General features: G+C 40.5%; 1 protein-coding gene across 1 annotated transcript in view; it reads right to left on the reverse strand.

The window, feature by feature from the left end:
• Window positions 1-23,387, reverse strand: part of SLC25A13 (solute carrier family 25 member 13) — a gene marked incomplete at both ends in the record, with an annotated part of 180,780 nt that overhangs the window by 142,528 nt on the left and 14,865 nt on the right. Inside the window, 1 exon segment of the mRNA XM_080701717.1 lies at window positions 10,342-10,395. Within this exon segment, the coding sequence (XP_080557843.1) occupies window positions 10,342-10,395 (54 nt within the window).

Genomic DNA, 23,387 nt, shown 5'->3' on the forward strand with positions numbered 1-23,387 from the left:
ACAGCACTCTCCCGGGCCTGCCTTTAGTGGGGCGCATTCCACCTTGAGAAGAGAGAACTTGCCCAATTCCTGTTCCCCAGGGATGGGAAAGCATGAAGAGCATCCGTATGGAGCAGGAGAGGGAAGAGAGGGCATCACAGCCTTAAGGACAGTGCTAGCAAATGACAGAACCGCACCAGCAGCCATGGGGGAGAGGGAATGTCAGTGAAATGAGGTGTGAGGACAGCATCTCCCTGTCCTCTGAAAACCTGGTTAAGTCTGGTCAAAAGTGTTTTAAAAAGGTGATTGTGGGGCAGGCATGGTGGTGCACGCTTATAATTCCAGAGCTAAGGAGGCTGAAAGAGGAGAATCCCAGGTTCAAAGTCAATCTCAGCAACCAAGAGAGACCCTGTTTGAAAGCAAAAAATAAAAATATTGGGTTGGGGTGTAGTTCAGAGATGGAATCCTCCTGGGTTCAATCCCTAATACTACTAAAAGAAAAAAAAATCACTCGTCACTGATACATTTTAATGCAGACTAAGCCCTTACTTACATAAGCAGTGATCTGCAGTCTCTTGAGCCCATGCCTCTCACCACCCCAACGGCCTTATGTAAGTGATGCCCTACACACAAGAAGCACTTTATCAACGTTTTATATTTTTATTCTCTGCCCCTCTAAGTGCCATCTGCCACCCGTACAGTGCCAGGGCAACAACGCAATCAAGGGTTTTTCTCTCGATACCAGCTACCAAATTCTGGCCCCACTGCCCCTGGGAAGACCTGTGAAGGTGCTAGTGCTAGCAGATTACTGTTTCCAATTAATGTTCCTTAGCATAATACAGGAAAAATATGACCCAATAACCCTATCATTCTTCATTTACCACTGACTCCAGCTTTGGGGACATATAGAAAACTATATTTTTATTTTCTTAACTGAGGCAAAACAAGCTTGAGATATAAAGGATATACCAATGCTAAGTACAGCAATCTTGTGACTTAGAATTATACCTGTGTTCCCTTATGATAACAATTAATTTCTCTTAAAACACAACTGAAATTTTCTCCTACCAGTAGACATCTAGATTATTTCCCCCTTGGAGTATTTTAAATAAACTTAAGGTAGTCATCTTTGTATATAATATTTGTCCAAATTCCTGGTAATTTTCAAAAAAGCTAGACTCCTGGAAAAGAAATTGTTGAGTCAAAGGAGAGGAACTTTAAGGCTCTTGGTACTTATTATCACACTGCTCTCCAGACAAGATTGTACCAATTTCTATCCCACCAACGGTGTGTGAACTTGTCCATTGCCCCTCTTTGTCTATATGTTACAAAATTTTTTGATTGATAGTTTTATATAATTGAATCTGTAGACTTTTTTCCTTTGAAATTTCTTCCACTACTTTTTAAACTTGAACATTAATCTTTCCTCGTTTCCAGACTAAACATCCACAGGTTCTCTTAGCTTTGTTATAGTAGGTTTATTATCTTTCACCTTTAAGTTTTAGTACATTGGAGCTTTATTTTTGTATGAGTTCTGAGAATTCTCCAACTTTAGTTTTTGCTACTTAATCTATTGGTTGTTCCAGGACCATGTATCAAATCAATCTTCCTTCCCTACTCTTTAGGATGTATATTTGTCTCCAGAGAAAACCCTGACACACAGGCTCTGCCCATGACCAGTTCTGATGAGGTGGCAATGGCTTCCTAGGGCCAGTACCTATTCTGAGACCTCCCCAAACTCCAGAGGAGAACACCAGAACGGGCTGATAGTTTTTCTCATCATAACACTGGGAAATGTTGCAAGACTATTCTTTTTAATTGACTCATCTACTCTGACAAGATTACATGCATCTAATTTGCTACAGCCAAAAAGAAAGTTCTATTTGGACAGGTTTTTTTTTTTTTTCCTGTCTTTTAAACTACTATGTCCTCAAACTCCCAGATGAATGAAAGGTACTAAAAATGTTGGATTACTTTGCTCCTGTAAGTTTTGATGGCCTGCTGATCACTCTTTGATTTTTCCCAAATGACCTTTAAAATCACTATCAAATTGCTGCCCTCTAAAAAACCGCCACTTAAAATGCAAAAAGTAAAGAACTACAATGAAATACAACTACTCACCATAAGATAATAACAAATAATAAATGCTGGCAATAAATGCGAAGCAAATAGTCTCACATACTGGTGGTATAAGAATAAACTGCTAAACCACTTTTGAAAGCTGCTAAGCAATATCTAACTATAACTGAATATAATACACATAACCACAGGCTCAGCAATTTAAATCATATGTAAATCTCCAACAGAAACGTGTGTGGGAATGTGTAACATCATAACATGCCAAAGAGTCCACAGCAGCATTATATGTAACAGTAAAAATACTAAAAAAAAAAAACAAACCTCAAATGTTAACCAAGAACAGGCTACATAAATGGGTCCTGATATAGTCACACAACAGACTATAATCAGTGAGAATGAGGAGAGAATAAGCTAACTCCAACTATACACAACAGAGATGAATCTTATACATACAGGTAAGCATAAAAGAAAGCCGACTGGGCTGGGAGTAAAGCTCAGTGGTAGAACATTTGCCTAACATGTACAAAGCCCTAGCTTCAATCCCCAATAGTGCGCATACACACACACACACACACACACACACACACACACGCACACACGGCAAAAAAAACATATGCTTCATGCTTACTTTTTTTTTTTTTGTGGTACTGGGGTTCCTGGAAGCCCTTCTACCTCTGGCCTACACTCCCAGACCTATTTTATATATTTTTTTTTTAATTTGGAAACAGGGTCTCTTAAGCCAGCGAGGCTGGCTCCGAACCAGCACGATCCTTCTGTCTCCGCCTCCCAAGCGCGGGGATTACAAGCGTGCGCCACCACGCCCTGCTCGTGCTTACATATTAACAAGTTAGCACAACTAACACACAGTGAGAGAAGTCAGATAACTACTTCCCTGGGGAAGGTGGGCACCAACTAGAAGGGGCTTCACAGGGCTTCCGGGTACTAGTGACCTGGGTTTGCTCACTTTGTACACATCCATGGTTGTGATCAGTGCACTGGATTTATACCCTAATAGTTTATGTTAAGAAATCACTAAGACATTTTATCAGACTCACTTGTTTAAAGGTAATAAAGAAGTCATCTCTTCAAAATAAGAACGTGTTAATTTGGGCACAGAAAACAGTTTCCTTCAGTGTGCAAGGGTGGGGTGGTCTGCTCTGAGATTTACATAAATATGTTCGACGGATGGAAGGAGTATGTGCTAGGCTACTGAGAAAGGCAGCTCTGCTGTCCTTGCAGCAATGAACATAGGGTCTCTGTCAGAGGAACAAACTATTTCTTACAGCCACCACATCTTTAGGTATCATTTAATCCTTCTTTGACCTGAAGTCTTCCTTTATTACCATTTGTGGGAATTGTGTTATAACTAAATATATATTTTCAAAATGGGAACGCTTTAAGGAATCCTTGCACAACCCTGCATAACACTGTCACCACAAAGCAACACCACCACACCCAATGAAGGTAGCATCAGAGACTCAAAAAAGGAAGCTGCCATAAGGTATATGCTCCATGTAGACAGCTCACTGCTAGTCATTTAATAAAGGTCGCTGAGCTGGGAACCAGCCGCATCAGACCCTCAGTCATCCAGTTGCCCATTTCTCCCCCGAGTCGTCCTGTGTCTGAAGGGCACATCATCCTCCCGGACTGCTTTCCAACCAAAAAGCCTGTAGACTCACACCAGGTCACTTTGCCTGCCCACTCTTTGCCCAGCTTCCCTACTATGGGTGTGGAATAAAATGTAATTAAGAATACAAATATGGACTGGGTGTTTTATGTTATTAGTTTTATTAGGTATTATGACCACGTAAGAAAGCATGCTTACTATTTAAAGTTGTATGCTCATATACATAAGGTAAATTATGGTAATATATAGCTTTTATTGAAATAAATGAATAAATGTATATAAATATATACATATATATAAACATGACAAATACTAATTTAAATTAAGTGATGGTTATATATGTGCTTCTCATTCTATTTTCTGTACATTTGAAAACTGTCACAATAAAAATTACAGATGTAATTAAGAGTCACAAATGGCCAGATAAATACTAATATTTGTTAAAAATGAACATTTAAAATAAGAAACAATTTTTCAACTAACTGGCTGACCAAAAGGTTTTTTGCTGTTGCTGCTGCATTTTTTAATAATAACCTGAGCTAGCCTGGTGTGGTGGCACACACCTGTAATCCTAGTCCTTAGGAGGCTGCGATAGGAGGACTGCAGGCTTGAGACTAGCCTCAGTAACATAGTGAGACTATGTTTCCCAAATAAAAAGTAAAGTAGGGTTGAGATGTACCTCAGAAGTAGAATGTCCCATTCCCAGTATCACCAAAAAAAAAAAAAGGAACTGATAGCATGAGGTAGAAAATACCCACTCTTTAATACAACAATGCCACTTATAGGAATTTCCCCTAAAAAAATAATGTGAGCTATATGCAAAAGAGTAGACCAGAGGCAACAATTAAAAGCCCAATCACAGAAAATGGTTAGATAAATCATGGTAAAATCGCCATGGTAGGACTATCACACAGCATTAAAAATACTGTATAAACATCCAATTTTAGTATTAGAGTATTTTCTCACCTAATATGTATATATATTATTGATATGTGTTAAAAATGAACATTTAAAATATTATATTAGGTGAGAAAATACTTAATACAAAACTGTATTTTCTTCTTGTTACAGAAAAAATTATATATGCAGACACATACACTGAGAAAGAGAAAAACTCATAATCTATACTATCAAAAGTTACTTTTCAGCCAGGTGTAGTGTCACATGCTTGTAATCCCAATTCTTGAGATGCTGAGATAAGAGGACTGCAGGTTCGAGACCAGCCTCAGCAAGTAGTAAGACTTTCATCAACCTAAGGACACTCTGTTTCCAAATAAGAAATAAAATCAGGCTGGGGGTGTAGCTCAACGGTAGAATGCCTCTAGGTTCAATCCTCAGGACCACAAAAAAGTTACTTTTAAGTTTTCATCAATGACATAAATGTATTTGTTATAAGAAAAATAGTTTTCAGAAGACATTAACTTTTGCCAAATTTTTCTGAAGTGTGCATCATGATTTTGTTGATAGATTAATTCTATCCTCAGTCACACACACACACACACACACACACACACACACACAATTAATTAAATAAAATCCCAATACAATTCACTCTTAGTCCCTAATATGTCCTCCTCTCACCTGACCCCTTACCCCAAGTTTTCCCATCTGCCACATCAGAAATGCTTCTGCACAGCAGGCATCCCCTCCTTCCTGCCCCCTAGAGTAGCTGGTCCCTTCTTCCATTTCTCTGTTCTCATAACTGGCATCTCACTGTAGCTCAGCTACATACAAGGTAGTCACATTCAGTCCCTGTTCTCTCTCATCAGTTATAAAGGAACAGTTATTTTCATCAACTACCCCTTCATGTGGGAAATGGGCAAGCCACTCCCTATTCCTCTTGGTGCTTCAACCTTGACTAAGTTCTCACTGCCTCCAACAGTCACTGCGCAGACCACTTATCTTGCTGCCCCGGTCCAATCTGAAAGCCAACCTCCTGACCACTGGATCACTCAAAAAGCCTTTCATGGCTTCCTATTGTTCAGTGGCAAGCCAAACTCACATTCTATAAAACACAGATTTCCTTGCAGAGTTGTATTTAAATAAACATTTGAAGAATGAACAGGAGTCCTTGAACCTGGAGAGGCTACTTTTTCCCCAAAATCTATCTCTGGGCCCTCCATCCATGTGGTCTTCTCCTCTCTCCCACCACTCCCACCATACATTCTCTGCACCAGCCCTTCCTGACCACAGCCCACAGTGGCCACTGCACCCTCCTCCCATCTGATGTAACTACAAAGGCAGGGCCCTTCGAGTACACTGACAGATTCTTTTTTACCTGCTGCCTGCCTGTAAATTTGCTCTCCGGGATAAAATCTGAACACCTCTGAGACACAGGCACTGCTTATACTTCTTTTGCTCAGTCCAGTCATAGCTGTTTCATGGTGTTTTATTTAAATTGTAAACACTCAATACATATCTGCTTAAATTAACATAAAGAAAAACCAAAAGCATTAGATAGACAAGTTTTAAAAAATAAAATTACCTGTCAACATTGAGGTTAGAAACAGAATTGTCTACCGAGACTCTAACCTCCACATCCAGATAGAATATTACCTACCACTTTTCACCACAGCCTGCATAATAAACTCAAATGCTTTAGCCTGGCATGTTGTATACCAGTCCCACCCTCCTAACTAGAGTCCAAGACCCACCCAAGTTGTTAGCTTTGTCCTCCACACAGCAAGCACACTGATAGCTCTTTGATTTGCACATGGTACTGTTTTCTTTGCATGAAATAGTCTTCTTTGCCCCAAGCCCTCCTCTACTTTCTCTATCTAGTAAATACCCATTTACCTTCAAGCACAGCTAAAACATCCCATCTATAACTGCAATAATCCTCTATGGGAAGACTTCAGTGGTCCCACCTATATTAATACTATGTAATACTTAAGTCTCAGCTCCATAGCTAAATAATGCTATGTAATATTTAGTTGTCTATAACTAACTAATGCTATATAATACTTATCAACCATACCATGGCTTTTCATTTTCTTACATTTAACATGCACACAGTGAGATACTAAGGGCAGGAATCACAGCGTATGCACCTGGATATGCCAAACACCTAAGACTACATGTGACAGCTAGTAGGCAACCTCAAAATAACAATAGCAGCAGAAATATGGTTGCACTGATTCTAACTCTTCTCAGAAACATAAACTAAGAACCCAGAATTAAACCCATTTCAGCCTCCTGAAAGCCCTCTTTCTCCATCTGTCTCACATCAGCTGGCTCTCTCTGATCTCCAGAGCCGCCAACTTCCCTACTACCTGGACACCTGGTGTGAAAGGTATGATGAAGCTCCTAAGAAAAAGCTCGCACAGAGAAAACCAGCCAAGTAGAGAGGTTTACAGGCTACTTAGTGCTGATCCGGACTTAACTGCAAAGCCCTGTCTGGCAGCTCTGTGGCGCCTCATCCCGCTTTCTCCCCGACACCACAATACCTCTGTGGTGGGGAGTAAACATGAGAGCCCCAGCGTGCTGAGCCAGGGTGGATTTGTGTTGGTCCCACACTATCCAGGCCAGGTGAGGTCACCAGGGCTTCTGCCAGATCCGCAAGCCCTTCCACAGACTGCTGATACTGTTTCCTTCAGGTACCCCTCCCCTCATCTCCTCAGGCTCCCAGTCCTACAAAGCTCTTACTCCAAAGTCACAAAGGCCTGGCTACCTTGAGCTCCCAATCTTGTCCCAAATTCAAAGCCCAGCCTTCAGGCCCATGTACACAGAAACACCCCAAGGAACAGTCTAGAATTCTGTAGGGAATTCCACCATCCCAGGGTCTACCTCAGCCAATTAGACTGACCCCCAACATAGAGTTGTCCTATAACAAAGACATGTTATTCCAAATTCAGATCTTAACCTAGCCACACCAAGCTGCCATGTGGCCTCAAAAGGTGGACACTTCCTTTAACAGGAATCTTTCCAATGGATTATACCAACAGACCAGTGAGTATCAAAGCTGCACCAGTAACGAAGACCCTTACTTGTTAGAAAACTGAAACAACATGTTCTGAAGTCAAAACTGGTCATGACATCAAAGGTGCAAGCAAGTGAGCATCTACCCATTTCTCTAGGCCTCCTGGCAGCACAAGTTGATGCTCTTCTGCAAGAGCCTGTCAGAATCCCATAGTAAAACTTCTATGGCTCCTTCGCACACTTCATCCAAATCATGGTGGGCCCAATATGTACAGGAACAGACATTAGTTTGTTAAAGAAATCGATGAAGCCAGGCGTGGTGGCGCATGCTTATAATCCCTGCGCTTGGGAGGCTGAGACAGGAGGATCCCACAGGTTCAAAGCCAGCCTCAGCTACTTAGTGAGGCTCTCAGCAACTTAGTGAGACCCTGTTTCCAAATAAAATATAAAATAGGTCTGGGAGTATAGCTCATAGGTAGGAATCCTCTGGGTTCCACCCCCAGTACCACCAAAAAACTAAAAAAAAAAGAAAAAAAAAGAAAAGAAATCGATGGATCCTCTTCTACCTAGAATCTCTATAGTGTAGTGAGCCTTCAGGGCTAAAGAAAATTAATAGAGAGGATAACATAATATATCCAATATCTCATTTTCAGTTTCCAAAATTATCATCATATTGCTCACTCAATTTCCTAAGCCCACCAAAACTGGTCCATTTGTTTTTATTTATTTATGTATTTATTGGTACTAGGGATTGAACCCAGAGGCATTCTATCTCCAAGATATACTCCCAGCTTTCTTTCTTTCTTACTTACTTTCTTTTTTTTTTTTTTTTTTTTTTTTTTTTTTAGTACAGGGGATTGAACCCAGGGGCATTCTACTCTGAGCTACACACCCAGCCCTATTTTTTAATTCTTTATTTTGAAGCAAGGACTCACTAAGTTGCGGAAGGCCTCACTAAGCAGCTGAGATTGGCCACAAACATGTGATCCTCCTGTCTCAGCCTCCTAAGTACAGGAATTACAAGCATGTGTCCCCACATCCAGCTTTACTTTTTCTATTGAAACAGGGACTCACTATGTTGCTGAGGCTGTACTCATACCTATGATCCTTCTGTCTGAGCCTTCTAAGTACTGTCATTACAATAATGTGCCACTATGCCGGCTAAAACTGTTTTAAGAGCAAACTTCAAAAATCACAATCTTGCTGGGCGTGGTAGCGCATGCTTGTAATCCCCGCACTTGGGAGGCGGAGACAGGAGGATCACGCAGGTTCGAAGCCAGCCTCGCTGACGTAAGAGACCCTGTTTCCAAATTTAAAATATTAAAAAAAAAAATAGGTCTGGGAGTGTAGCCCGGAGGCAGAAGGACTTCCAGGAACCCCAGTACCACCAATAAATAAATAAATAAATAAATAAATAAATAAATAAATAAATATCACAATCTCATCTGTAAATGCCTTAGTGTTTTAGAGGTAAATGCTTTACCTCTAAAAGATAAACTGGATATTTATTATAGTAAAAATATTATTTAGCCTAAAAGTCAACTAATTACAATTCCTTAATATCAAATACCCTGTTAATGTTCAAATTCTCTGATATCTCAAATTTTGTTGTTTTGTTTTTGTGGTGCTAAGAATCCGACCCAGGCCCTTATACAGGCTAGCACGCTATCTCAGAGCTATATCCCCAGCCCTCATTTTTTAAAATACATTTTGATGAGGAAAATGGGGCTCACAAAATTAATAACTTTCTCTACCATAGTCAGTACTCAACAAATTTCTCTTTTGACAGCTTGATTTCACTTTCCCTTCAGCACAGCCATCTTCTAATAATGTTTAGAAAGTGCAGTCAGGTGTGGCGGCACACGCCTGTAAGCCCAGTACTGAGAAAGCTAAGTTCAAAGACAGCCTTAACAAGCAGAGACTCTCAGCAACCTAGTGAGCCCCTGTTTCAAAACAAAAAATATAAAGATCTGTAAATCTGTAGTAGAATTCCCCTGGGTTCAATCCTAGTAGCACATAAAAAGGAAGAAAGAAAAATAAAAAAGGTCCATATATTTTGTTTACAAAAGTAGCCTTTTTTTTTAAGTTCTTTAATTTCAGATGCATCACATTACTGTCCTTCAGTGTTTGAGAGCTGAGGAAGAAGTTTAATGTATTAACCATTCATTGCCTGATACCACAAAGTAGGTAGAAGTCTAAGAAACCAAGGAAATGGGCTTCTAGGGTGTCTGGTATGACTGGTATCATTCATACTAAGGCCTCCTCACAGGGCACCACAGCTATAATAAAATAATGATTACAATGGCGATAACAAATGGGCTTCTATCAAGGACAGACAGGAGTAGTCCCTTCTGGAAGAATGGAGAACTACGGGGATGTTTACAAAAACCTTTAAACTTCTTAGGAGGCAAAGCATTACCATTGTCCTTCACAGATCAACCCAGAATAGGTAAATTAGTTGCAATACCAAATCCCCCAGCAAGTTCTCTTCAGTACCTGATGTGTGTAAGATAAAAAACATTAAATATAAATCATGTTGCCACCACAATTAACTACACATTTACCATACAGTTTAAGAAATAGAAGAGAAAAGGATCTCTTTCATAAGTCCTACATAAAGATACTTTGGGGGATTTTTAAGTAATTTAACAATGAAATAAATAGCTGTTTGAAAATAATCTTTCAAAGTTATAAAATACAAACCAAGTATGAAACAAAATAGGTTCCTTTATACTGACCTTCAAAAATATTGTTCTAAGCTCAGCTGGATCTGCTCTCTTGGTTAAAGCCACCTATAAATAAACATAAAAATGTTTATATTATTACAACAAAGCTGAGAAATCAAGCTAGCAGACTGAAGGAAAATAAACTTCAGGTTAAAAATCAGTGAATTTCATTTCTCTATGTAAAGCATCAAATTGCCTCAGCGCATAAACTAGTCCCAAGATTTTAAATTAGACTCCATATGTGGGTTCTAGAATGATAACATTCTTTGCCAGAAAGAAACCAGTAGTCAAAGTTCTTAATATCTAATGTTTAATGTATACTGTTTCTTAAAAAAAAGAAAAAATAACAAAGAGAAGTTGAAACAGATTTAAACACCTGGCATTTTTTAACTACACTCCAGGGTAATGCAGGCCTTTCACATAAGGGAATATTAAATATTAAAGTACAACCTGTTTGCTAACTATGCAAGGGAACATATTTCTTAAGAGAAGCCAGTGTGAACTAGGTAAATCGCACTGAGGAACTTAAGGAAATTACCTCTCCCAGTCCACCATGAACAGGCATGTGGATCTACCTGGGAATGCCAAGAAATTTCCCCTTCTCTCCCCAATTTTTAATTTAATAAATTAGAAGTCTCCAAATGTAGGACTATTATTCTCCATATTCTCAAAATACTGTGGTTACCTTCCATGAGTAAAATGTGACAGATTAGCTCAGAATAGGTGTTGTGCTTAATTCGCCAGGCCACAAAGTCCAAAAACATCACTAGGGAAAAAGCAAGACAAACTTGAACATGGCTGCCCTAGGCCAACACAAAAGAGCCCTTATGTGGAAGCAAACAGTGAGCTTATTCAGCGTCCCATCACCCAATCCTGCTGGCAAAAACCGTCATGAGGCTGAATTCTCACCAAGCACAGTGTCGCCCCATGATACAGTCAAGGAGGGGTTCCTGGAACCACCCCAACACTGGAGCCATGGCACTATCCGCAGGGAGATTTATGCAAATTGTTCCAAATCTTTTCTGTGTGTTTGCAAAGATTCTTCTGAGATCTTTGAACAATGCATTCTCTGTCTCTAAATGTGGAATTGCCTGAGCCCCTTGGCTCACCAGTGTCAGGAATGATTTTATTAACTAGTCACTGGAATGGGAGAGGTAGTCTTCCTGAAAGCAGCTGGTTAGTCACCTTGTTTCCCAACACAAGGCTGATAACTCCATTTCAGATGAGTATACGAAACTACCTATGCTATTTTTTTTTTTTTTTTTGGTGGTACTGGGGTTCCCGGAAGCCCTTCTACCTTCGGGCTACACTCCAGACCTATTTTTACATTTTTTTATTTGGAAACAGGGTCTCCTAAGCCAGCGCGCGTGGCTGGCTTCGAACCTGTGCGATCCTCCTGTCTCTGCATCCCAAGTGCGGGGATTACAAGCGTGCGCCACCACACCCGGCTACATATGCTATTTTTACTCATAAGAATTTGTAATCTTTTCCTAAAATCAAATTAGAGCTAGGTGTGGTGACACACACCTGTAATCCCAGTATTTGGGAGGCTGAGACAGGAGTATCACAGGTTCAAGGCCAGTCTCGGCAACTTAGTGAGGCCCTCTTTGAAAATAAGATAGGGCTGAGAGTGTAGCTCAGAGGTAGAATATCACTGGCTTCAACCTTCATTGCCAAAAAAAAATAATAATAATTCAAATCAAATTAGTTCATATTTGTTGTTCAATAAAGGAAGGAAAAACAAACTGTTAAGTACTTAACCAAGATTAAGATACTGCTGATGTAAAAGTTTCAGAAGAGGACTCGCTCCCACGGGCCTCTATTCTGAGAAAGGTGGGTAGAATGAACACTCCTGGAGATATCCTAAAAGTGCCTTCCACCTCCACTTTTAGAGCAGGGAAACTTCCTCCTACAGGTTGAAACTCCCAATCTCATGCCTGACCATAAGAACATTTTTACAAAGGCATATGCTATCTCAAGTTCTTAGTTGGGTTTCCTTTTAAAAGCCAAAGGAATTTTCCACAAAATGAACTATTCTGCTTCTATTTGAATATCGCATCCTTTAAAAGCTTCTCCAGTCACTGTGCCATACACTTTGCAAGGCCTTCCCTAGGCAGTGCTATTTCAGAGCAAACTTCTCCTGCCTTCAATTCCCATAGCATTCTCTGCTTACTGAGCCCCAAATGTACATTCAGTGCTCCCCACCAGCAATTAATCTCAGTGAGAGCAAAAGCCAAAATGTTCACTTTGTAACTCACCCAGAATATAGGGTGCAGGAGCTTACAAATGAGAACAGCCATTCATGACCCAGGCTGCAAAGCCAGGCCACACAGAATGGACAGAACACTTGACAGATCTAAGAGCATGCCTCTTACCTCTTTGGATCCTAACAGCAAATGTGTTTGATAGAAAATATATTATTACCCCCATCTGACAGAAGGAGAAGCTCAGAAGGTCATTTATTTACCCAAAAGTCACATTAAGAATCAACTGACAGCTTCACTTCTAAGTGTTTTCTACATCTTCAGGAACCAAATTTTCCACCTCCTACTGTGCCATATTATAGGCAGCTTCAGTGTGACCCTAACTTATGTTAATGGGGAATATCACAAAACACATGTAGAAAGCTGGGCATGGTGGTGCACACTTGTAATCCCAGTACTTGGAAGGCTGAAGAGGAGAATTGCAGGTTCATGGACAGCCTCAGCTCCTTAGGCCCTCTGCAACTCAATGAGACCCTATCTCAAAAATGAAGAATAAAAAATTGGGCTGAGGGTGTAGCTTAAAAGTAAAATGCCCTGGGTTCAATTCCCAGTTCAGAAAAAAAAAAAAAAAAGCACAGAAATCAAGACTCCCAATTTCTGCTAGTAACACCAATGTGTAGAGTCTACCCAGTGCTGTAACCAATATAGCTTTAATGTCTGATCATCCTGGAATACAGCGCAAGCCGCATGACCTTGATGCTCTAACATTTCTGTCTCACTTTCCTCATCTATAAAACAGGAAATCTTGGAGAGTCAGAAGGATGACAAAAGATACTTTACGTAAAGGGCTTGGCACCAAAAAGGCCATATGGTCTTCAGTAAATAGGCATCAAGTGTTATTTGTGTTATTTATCCAAAGAAATTCATATTCTATCATCCTTGCTTCTTAAAAAACCCAAATGATGGAGCCACCTGGTTCATAACTTTGAGGGGAGTAATCAAGAGGAGAGAGGGGAAGGAAACCATGGTCTTCAAAGCCACACTCACCAAACCACTGAACAAACACTGAAACCATTCCACCTAGACATCTCCTGCTCTCCTAGCCCCATAAAATGCTACTTCTTGAAAACAAAATTGCAGGTACAGTAAAAAGTTAATAATCACTATGGAATTTGCCTGAAATTCAATGAAATTTATATTGGGTCCTGAGCACATTCTATTTAAGGTCAGCTCACTATGTTTCAGCAGGGGATGGATTCAAAAGAATCTCTACTGGCCTCCTGGGCCTCATCTCTGTATTAATTCCATCTACTCCCCACTTACCAAATGCTGTGAGGCCATTTAGAATTTCCACTTCCCTAGGTCTACTGCTATCTCCCATCCTTATCTTTTTTGTTAAGGTGTCACTTGCAGTGAAGAAAAAACACTTGCACAACTTTATGTTGTATTAACTGACAACATAAAGTTGTAATGAGAAGTGCCAGTGTTCTGAAGGTATATTTAGGTGGATTCTACCTGGTGGTAAAACCAATAACCAGGAAGTTCTGCAAGCCAGAAAGAAGCCACAGAAATGTAGCCGCCCTTTTTAAGTCAATTCAGAACAGCTGTTCAGCATGTTCACTTTATATCAAAACAAGCCTGGAATTATTAGACTTAGTTTATTCTTGGGCTTCAGAAGATTCATCAAACTTTAGATTGTTTCCAGAAACCTGACTTGCACTGTTATATGTGTTTCATATATATTAGCATGTAAATATTTATAGCTACTATTTTTATAATCTAATTGCCTAATTTTTATCATTATGTTTCTGAATTTGCATTTGTAAGACTAGATCCCAACACTGAAATAAAAATTTATTATCAATAATTTTAAATAAATGGGCTTTAAGAAGTAAATTACTAAGAAGAAAAAAGTTCTTTGCAGATGACTATGAAATATTGAGTTTAATATTATTAAAACACAATAATTTTATACTCAGTCAGATATTTAATACCAATTCCAAACTTATTAAAAAAAAAAAAGAGGGAGCTTGTTACAAAAGAAAAAAACTCTATGCATTAATGTTTCTTCCATTACCGAAAAACATCTATCATTATTTAACTTTAGTATAGAATTTCAGACCAAATCCATGAATCGATGTTATGTTCCACAGGGCAAAGTTTGAGTATAACTAGGTACACATAACTTTCTGACATGATAACTACTAGTTATACCTATGTAATAAGTCATCAATAAATAGCATGTGTGAAAACATAAGCTAGTTAAAAAATTATGGAATCAAGTCACAGTTATAGGCTTATTAATAAACATCAATGCCAACAGAATTGTGCACTTAATGTAGCTGTCAGGTCTAATAGGAGGCAGTGGCTAAGAGTATACAATAGCCTACATAAAAAAGGGACCCTTGTTTGGAGAATAAAATGCAATGTGAGGCTCTCCTTTCACACTGGAAAGCTGTGGGGATGGGAAACCCTGCTCCCCCCCCTTATTCCTCTGATCATACAGCCTTGACAAAAAAGGAACTAAGAAGACACTCCTGCTGAGGGTGGTGGTGCACGCTTATAATCCCGGCATTCAGGAGGCTGAGACCAGAGGATCGCGGTTTGCAGACAGCCTCAGCTACTTAGGGAGGCCCTCTGCAACTCAGTGAGACCCAGATTCAAAATAAAGAATAAAAAATAGGGCAGGGGGTGTAGTTCAAAGGTCAAATGCCCCTGGGTTCCATCCCCAACCCCCCCCCGCAAAAAAAGACACTGCTTTAGTGTTGATGAAGAGTCTTCCAGGTAAGTGGAAACTCAGATATTTGCCATGAAAACAGGCTGCTCCCTTCAAATGAGCAATTCTCAAAGTGCAAGGACTAGACAGACCATCAGCACCTGAATCAGCAGGAACTAAAAATGCAAATTCCCACACCCTATCCTAGACTTACAGAATCAGAAACTCTGGCAGTGGAGCTCAGCAGTCTGCATTTAACAAACCATTCACAGGGACCTGACACAGTTAAAGTTTAAGAACCACTGGTTTAAATAATGTTCTGATTAGGACTCAGACCCTCAGCCCCTGAATCCTGAGGCACAGTCAATCTGAGGGGCTTTTAGGTCATCATAAAGGTCTGGAAGCCTAGGCAAAGGTCGATGGAATCAAAATCTCTGGAGTGGACATCTTTAAAGTTCCCCACAGGACTATAATGCATATGGCTGGGCAGAGAGCAAATGGCCTAGAACCTGAGGTCCCAGCTTCTGCTGCGGGATACGAACTGAGTCTTCTTCCTGCTGCAGCATTTCCCCAGTCTTCCGACCCTGAAAAGTGTCTAACTCAAGAGAAGCAAAGAAAAATTCAATGTCATAATTTTTTACCTGAGATATGAGAAAAATCCCAGAAAAAGCAGCTCATCAAAAGCAGGCTACAGCCAGGCGTGGTGGTGCACGCTTGTAATCCCCACGCTTGGGAGGCAGAGACAGGAGGATCGCGCAGGTTTGAAGCCAGCAGCATGCGCTGGCTTAGGAGACCCTGTTTCCAAATAAAAATGTAAAAATGGGCCTGGGAGTGTAGCCCAGAGGTAGGAGGGCTTCCAGGAATCCCAGTACCACCAAAAAAAAAAAAAAAAGCAGGCTACCGTGTGTGTGTGTGTGTGTGTGTGTGTGTGTGTGTGTGTGTAAGCACACAGTGAAAGAATAAAGGAGGAACAGAGAGAAATGCTCCTGAATAGTCTTCTATACCTAAGAAACAAAATATTGATGAACCTGAATCCCAATGAAAGATGTTCCTGGGTGTGACCCAACAACTTAGCAACTAGGGCCCAGCCTCTTTTTCCACCTTCCTGTGCAGCAGAGACTGACAGCTAACAAGGACATTGCCCAGACTCCCTTGCAGCTAAGTGGCCCAGATGAAATGGGGTAAAATTTGAAAGGCAAAGTTTTGGAAGCTGGACCCACACTTCTGTCAGCAGGCACCATCCTTGGAAGAGTATGGTTTTCCTGTGGCACCTTTCTGATCTTTCACATCAGTGGCAGTGGGGCCTGAACACCCCCGACTTGGCCGGCAGCCTCCTGACTGCATAGGAGGTCAATGCTCTCTTGGTGGCCTGCTCTGCTGTGAGGCTCTGGAAGTCATCCCTGAGAGCTCAACCTCAAGTCTGTTTCTTCACCTTCCCAACAAATTCTATAAGCCATTTAATACCCTGTAATAAATCTCTCTCTCCTTAAACCAGCCAGAGTAGATTCTGTCCTCTACAAGTGAACCTTGACTGATACAAGCAGTAATTGCAAAACAAAGTTTGGAATTCCCTAAAAACCACACAGTTACCATTAAGTTGAGGGAAGAAAGAAAGAGGTGTCTCACCAAATTTAAGAAAATAACTTTTATTTAAACCACTGAGCCACTCTTCTTAGTTTTCCTAAGTTCTAATAAATAAAGAGCAGTAATTATACAAAAAGTTACTGAAGTATAAATTAGAATACATACAAGATGCCATGTTAAGCACTCCTCAAACCACAACATTTCTGTGTAGTCAACCCTCAAAAGTGCGTATCGGTCAACAGATGACTTATAAAGCATCGAGACGCCACACTGTTAACCCGTGGGTAATTACACAAGCAGGTCATTCAGGAGTAAGGAGATGTTTATCAGAACAATTCAGTAGGTTGTGACGTGTGTTGGCTTTCACTCTGCTCTGTTGTAGACAAACATTAAACAACTGTAAGACCATCATCATTAAAAATCTGATATTAAAGAGCAGGGTATAACATTTAAGAAATGAATGGTATTGTTTTAACTGTAGATTGTTCTGTGCCAAAAAAAAAAAAAAAAGCTGTAAACATACCAGCTTTATGTTCTATTATTGTCATTAAGTTAATGCTAAGATTCCGGCAAATATTCCCAAGAGGAAGAAACTGCTGGAGTCAGTATGGATCTTTTCTAAAATAAGATATTTTCTGTTTACCTTTGCAATTCCTTACATACACAAAAGATGCTCACTCACACCAACATCAGCAGACAGCCACAGCTTTGCAGGGAGATCTGAGCTCCGGCAATGCCACTGCTAAGGCAACTGGGCAAGGCAGTTACTTCCTTGAGTTTTAGCTTCTTCATCTATCAAATGGGCAAAGTGATATAAAATCTACCTTACCTGCTTCATAAGCTTAGCCAACAACCAATTAGAATGAAGAAAAAGTGCCCTGTAAATCCTAGGCTGATGTTAGTACTAATATTAGCTACTATTTAAAAAATAACAAGTAATCTAAGAATAAGACTCTGACATTTCTAATCTCTAATATAAATGGAAGGCTGGGAAGTCCAACAAATACTGAACTTAAAAATAAGCAACAAAAATGAAAGGCTAAGAAGAAAAATGATTTGTTAAAATGCTATGAGATAGCCAGGCGTGGTGGCACACGCTTGTAATCCCCGCACTTGGGAGGCAGAGACAGGAGGATCACGCAGGTTCAAAGCCAGCCACACTGGCTTAAGAGACCCTGTTTCCAAATTTAAAAAGTATAAAATAGGTCTGGGAGTGTAGCCTGGAGAGAGAAGGGCTTCCAGGAAACCCAGTACCACCAAAAAAGAAAAAAATGTCCACTGTCCCTGTTTCAAAAAAATAAAGAATAAAAAAAAGGGGAAGGGATGTAGCTTGGAGGTCAATGCCTCTTGGTTCCATCCCCAGACCTGCAAAAAAAAAAAAAAAAAAAAAAAAAAAAAAAAAAAGCAGGTCACTCTGGCTGCCTATCTAGTAAACTGAAACAAAAACCTCACCTGCAACCTGCTTCCTCATGGTGTCCTCTTTCTAATCAAAGCCTTACATGTAAGCCCCTGACTGACAGAACCTAAGTCACTTGCTTGTGTCCTGCCTACAAAGAAAGATGGGAATTGAGTTCTGACCCATATGATGGGGGAGGCAAGCCTTCTAATGTGGGTATTTATTCCACACAGAAAAGATAGTCGAAGGCTGATGGGTCCTGGAACCATCTAAATGAACCTGATTAGGTTGCCTAGGCACACACCTGAACAATCTCCCCTTTCTTTTCAAACAACTAGTGAAGCAGGAAGGATTCATTTTCTTTACAGCTGAGAAAACTGCAGGTCAAACACAGGTTGATGTGCCCTGGGTCCATGCCTCTTCACAGGGTCACAGCGCAGGTGGTCAGGCTGCCTTAGACCCAGGTTTCTGAACCTGTGTTGAGGGTGCAGCAGTCATTCTCTGTTGCAATGTCAGATGCACTCCAGGGTGTTAGCATCCTTAGCCTCTACCCAAGAGATGCCTGAGCAAACTACCCCCCACTAGGCTGTGACAACTCAAAACTGGCTCCTAGCATTGTCATATGTCCCCCAGGGGAAAAAAGTCCACCCACCCCAGCTGAGAACCTTAGGTGGTGATGGTCTACCTGCTCACTGGGGCAACAACCTGTGGAAAAGCTGCAAGATAACAGGCCCGATGCCAGGCACGAAGGAGATGATGCCAAATAAACTAGAGGCCCAGCCCCAAGGGAAAAGAAGACTGACCACAGCGTGACTGGTACAAAGTGTATAACACATACCATCACTACAGCTGTACCTCGGATGGAGTTGGGGGTCACAGAGGGAAGTCTTGAATTGTATCGCTTAGTATGAGTTTCAGCAACAACAACCAGCTTTAACTGGATCCCGAATTCTATGTCAGGTCTGATGATTCTGAAGCTTTGTATATGATCTCATTTAAAGATATCTTAAACTCTCGAAAGTAAAGAGGCATCAATACCCCTTTTTCTAGAAGAGGAAGCTGAGGCATTTCAGTCTTAATTGAGTCCTTTTGGTCACAGGTCCAAAAAAGACCAGGAGCCCAGGTCATTTGATGCTAATTTTAACACATGGAGGATGTGCCCCAGGTTTGACAAGGATACTTTAAAGCAAATCTGACAACAGTGTAAGTGAAGCCAATTTAAAACAGGCTTTTTGATTTGGCATTATGATTCACAAATGCCCACTGTTCAGCAGAAGGCAGACCTGAGGAATGTAGAATATTCCTTTCTAGTATTATATGCTGAACTTAGTCTGGATTTTTTTTTTTAAGCATCAAGGTTACAGTATAATTAGGAACCAGCTGCAATTGTAATTACCTCTCCCAATATAATTTGTTACATATTAGCAAGTGTCAAATTACTACTGCTCTTTAAATGAATAAAAACTGATTGTGCTATTCTGAAGACTGGGATGTATGTTCCTGGTGGGAAACAAAGGAATATAAAAAGTATATGACATATTTATAAAGTGCTGAAAGGCTCTACTTAGGAGATCACAAGCTGCTAGAGCCCAGATAATGCCATAAAAAGTTGAAATGGCTTCTTAGAGAGAAGAGCTAACTTAATACAGAGGAAGAGAAAACCAGGAATAAAAGAACAATAAAGAAGTCGCTTCCACTAAATAATACCTTACTGGTTCCAAACTCTGCTGTGCACCCATCTCCTCTGACTGAAGCATAGTCAAGAATGCAAAAGGGAAAAGAAGAAAAGGAGCTTTTGCATAGCCAGGAGCCCCAAGCCAAAGACTGAGCCACTCCACTACCCTGAGCCTTCCTCCACCCACTTCTGCATCGAGGGGCTATATGTGACTCAAAGCAACTTCTCTGGCTCCAAGTCCATAACTAGCACACCTGCAAAGCACACCACATCCCAGGCTGAGTTCTAAGCTTCACAAATGTCAGCACACTGATCCCCTAACATGCCCCAAAAGCAGGTACAACTACATCTTTTTGACAGATGAGGAAACTTAGACACGGGCAGAGAAGTTGCATAACTGACTCAAGTCAACCTGCAAATACGTGGCAGGGGCGTAATAGGAAAACAAACCCCATGGTTTCAATCTTTTTCAACCATTATCTGCCTTTCAGGGGAACAGAGAGAGAGCATGAGACTGAGAGAGAACCAAGGCACATCAACCAATCATAATGTGTGGGCCTTATGTACATGGCAATCAAAAAAACTATTTTAAAAACTGTAACACAAGCCAGGCATGGTGGTGCACTCTTGTAATCCCAGCATTTGGGGAGGCTGAGACAGGAGAATTGCAGTTCAAAGACAGCCTCAACTACTTAGTGAGGCCCTTTGCAACTCAGCGAGACCCTGTTTCAAAAAAAGAATTAAAAAAATAGGTCTGGGGGTGTATCTTGAGGGTAAAATCCCCCTGGGTTCCATCCCCAGTACTGAAGAAAAAAAAAAAAAAAAAACTGTTACACAAAAAGGAAAATGGGTGAAATGTGTACAGAATATTCAAAGACCTTAAAGAATTATAAATTCTTTTTCTAGATGTGATAGTGATGTTGTGATTGTGCTCTAAGAAAATCTTATTTAAAAGCTGTGGTGGTATAGTGAATGCCTGTAATCCCAGGACTTGGGAAGCTGAGCCAGGAAAATCACAGGTTCAAGGCTAGCCTCAGCAACTTGGTGAAAGCCTGAGCAACTTTGTGAGACCCTGTTTCAAAATAAAAAATAAGGCTAAGGGTCTAACCCAGCGATAGAATGCCCCTGGGTTCAAGCCCCAGTAGAGAAAAAAAAATCTTAGAGATTCATACTAAAATACTTACAGACATATCTAGGGTTTGCTCTGACAAAATGGGAGTTCGGAGGAGGAAGAGGAGAGAGTGTTACAAATGAAACAATACTGGCCAGAAGTTGATAATGATTACTGGCTAGATAGTGAAAGAGGAATTTACTACACTATTTCATTTTTATACATTATGGGAATTTCCATGAGAAGTTTTTAAAATGCTGCTACTTTTTCAAGAACTAAGTCAAATGCCTAGATTCTCCAGCCATATTCTCCTGGTAGAGTATTACCTGCACCTATTTTATGGGCTTTGCCATGGGAAATTTAAATTCTGACTATTGCTAATTAGCAATGTGACCTCTTGTTTTCTCATCTACCATAACAGAGAATCAAGACTGAATGAAAATGCATAACCTTGGACAGAATCTAGCAGTGACTTGCTTCAGATACTAGCCTCCTAGTCAAAGCAGCTGGCTGAGTCAGCAGCAGATGCTTAGGCCCCCAGGAAGAACCTCTGGGCTTTCTGCACTGAGATTTCCTCCCACAACTCTGAACCAACAGATTCAGTCTGAACAGCGGTGGGCATGCTGGTTGGTGATGTGGCACTTGTAAAGGTGCGTGAACTCTGGGATTATGCATACTCACACACACACACACACTCTCACATGCACGCACATGCACACACGCACAAATTAAACTTCTCCTCTAGCTTTCATCAGAATTGGAAAGAGGGAGGGAGGAGAGTGTGGGGATGTGGGAAAGAGAGAGAAAGAAACCCATGAGTGATTTCTTAATGTAACATTGAGAGGGGAAGCTGGTTTTAAATAAAGCATACAACTCAAAAACCATGAAAGGAAAACACTAACATAAACATGAAGTGAACATGAACCTGTTAAACATCAAACACTGAGGGAAGAACAATGTGCAAACAGGACCCAGGGCAAGGGTCCCTCTACGGTCCACTCAGAACAAATCGATGTGAAAAGGGAAAGCAAAGGTCAGGACTACGCTACCGGGGACACCAAACACACGCTCACCAAAATGTCCAGGAGCTACAGGGAAAGAGAAACCGGGGCGGAGCTCTAACTTCTGAAACTGAAGTGACAGACAAGGAAAAGAAGGGTCTTTAAAGGGGTCAAGAAATTAAAATAAGATGATCAAGGGCACCCTTAATCCAATATGACGTGTAAAACTAGCACGTGGGAGGCTGAGACAAGAGGAACAGGTCCAAGGCTAGCCCCAGCAACCTGGCGAGACCCTAAACAACTTAACAAGGCCCTGTTCTCAAAATTAAAAAGAAAAAGGGCTAGGGGTATATCTTGGATGTAGAATGGCCCTAGGTTCAAACCCCTGTACAAAAAAAAAAAAAAAAAAAATTGGTATTTAAAAAAAATTAAGATAGAGACACAGATGGAAGCACATGAGAAAGCCAGCCAGCCAGCAACAATCCTAAGAGGACTCAGAAAAAACCAGTCCTGCTGGGATCTGCCCTCCGTCATTTCACTTCCAGAACTATGAAAAAATAAGCTTCTGCTATTTTAACTATGCAGCCTTTGGTACTCTGTTATGAAGCTTTAGTAGATAAATGTACTATCATTTAATGCAGTGGCTCCAATCGGGCTACTTGGTTCATGCATGCATGCATGCATGCATTCATTCATTCATTCATTCATTCTCTATCCAGATCCAAGCTCCACATCTGCCATTTCTCCTTGGGAGTCTCCCTTAACTCGGCCCCTTCATTCACAAAATAGCCACACTTGCTGGATTGTCTGACTGGTTCCTCACCATTAAACTCAGAATGAGCATCACTGGTGAGAACTTTCTAAGGTCCTGCTGTACAGCGCTCCTTGCATTTTTTTTTTTTTTTTTTTGGACAAGGAAAGAAACTTTTTAATCACCAACTCAATACCAACTCAATCCATTTGGTGTACTTCAAAAGGTGCAATACTTTTCTTCATTTAATCAGCAAAGGAAGTTGGTAATTAAGTCCTCCCACCAAAAAAAAAAAAATCATCAAATGGCAAACATATTTTCTGAAAATCACAATCACAAAGGGTGCATCCTAGAAAAGAGGCGGGGCAAGATGGCTTCCACTCACACTTTCATGAGTTTCATCAAATACTGGATCTATGCAAGGGAGGAGAGAAAAGGCAACTCTCAAAAAGGAGTATATTATTAAACGACATATTTACTATACTCCTTCCTAATAGCACCAGGTGGGGAACTCATTTTCTGAACTAGATCTAGGAAGTAGAATGTGTAATCAATCTCTCCTCCTCACTTATGGGCTGTCCACTGGTTAATGAATTATAAAAACAAAATTAAAAAACAAA

Source organism: Muscardinus avellanarius (assembly GCF_963383645.1).
Source record: "Muscardinus avellanarius genome assembly, chromosome: 9".
NCBI classification, from domain to species: Eukaryota; Metazoa; Chordata; class Mammalia; order Rodentia; family Gliridae; genus Muscardinus; species Muscardinus avellanarius.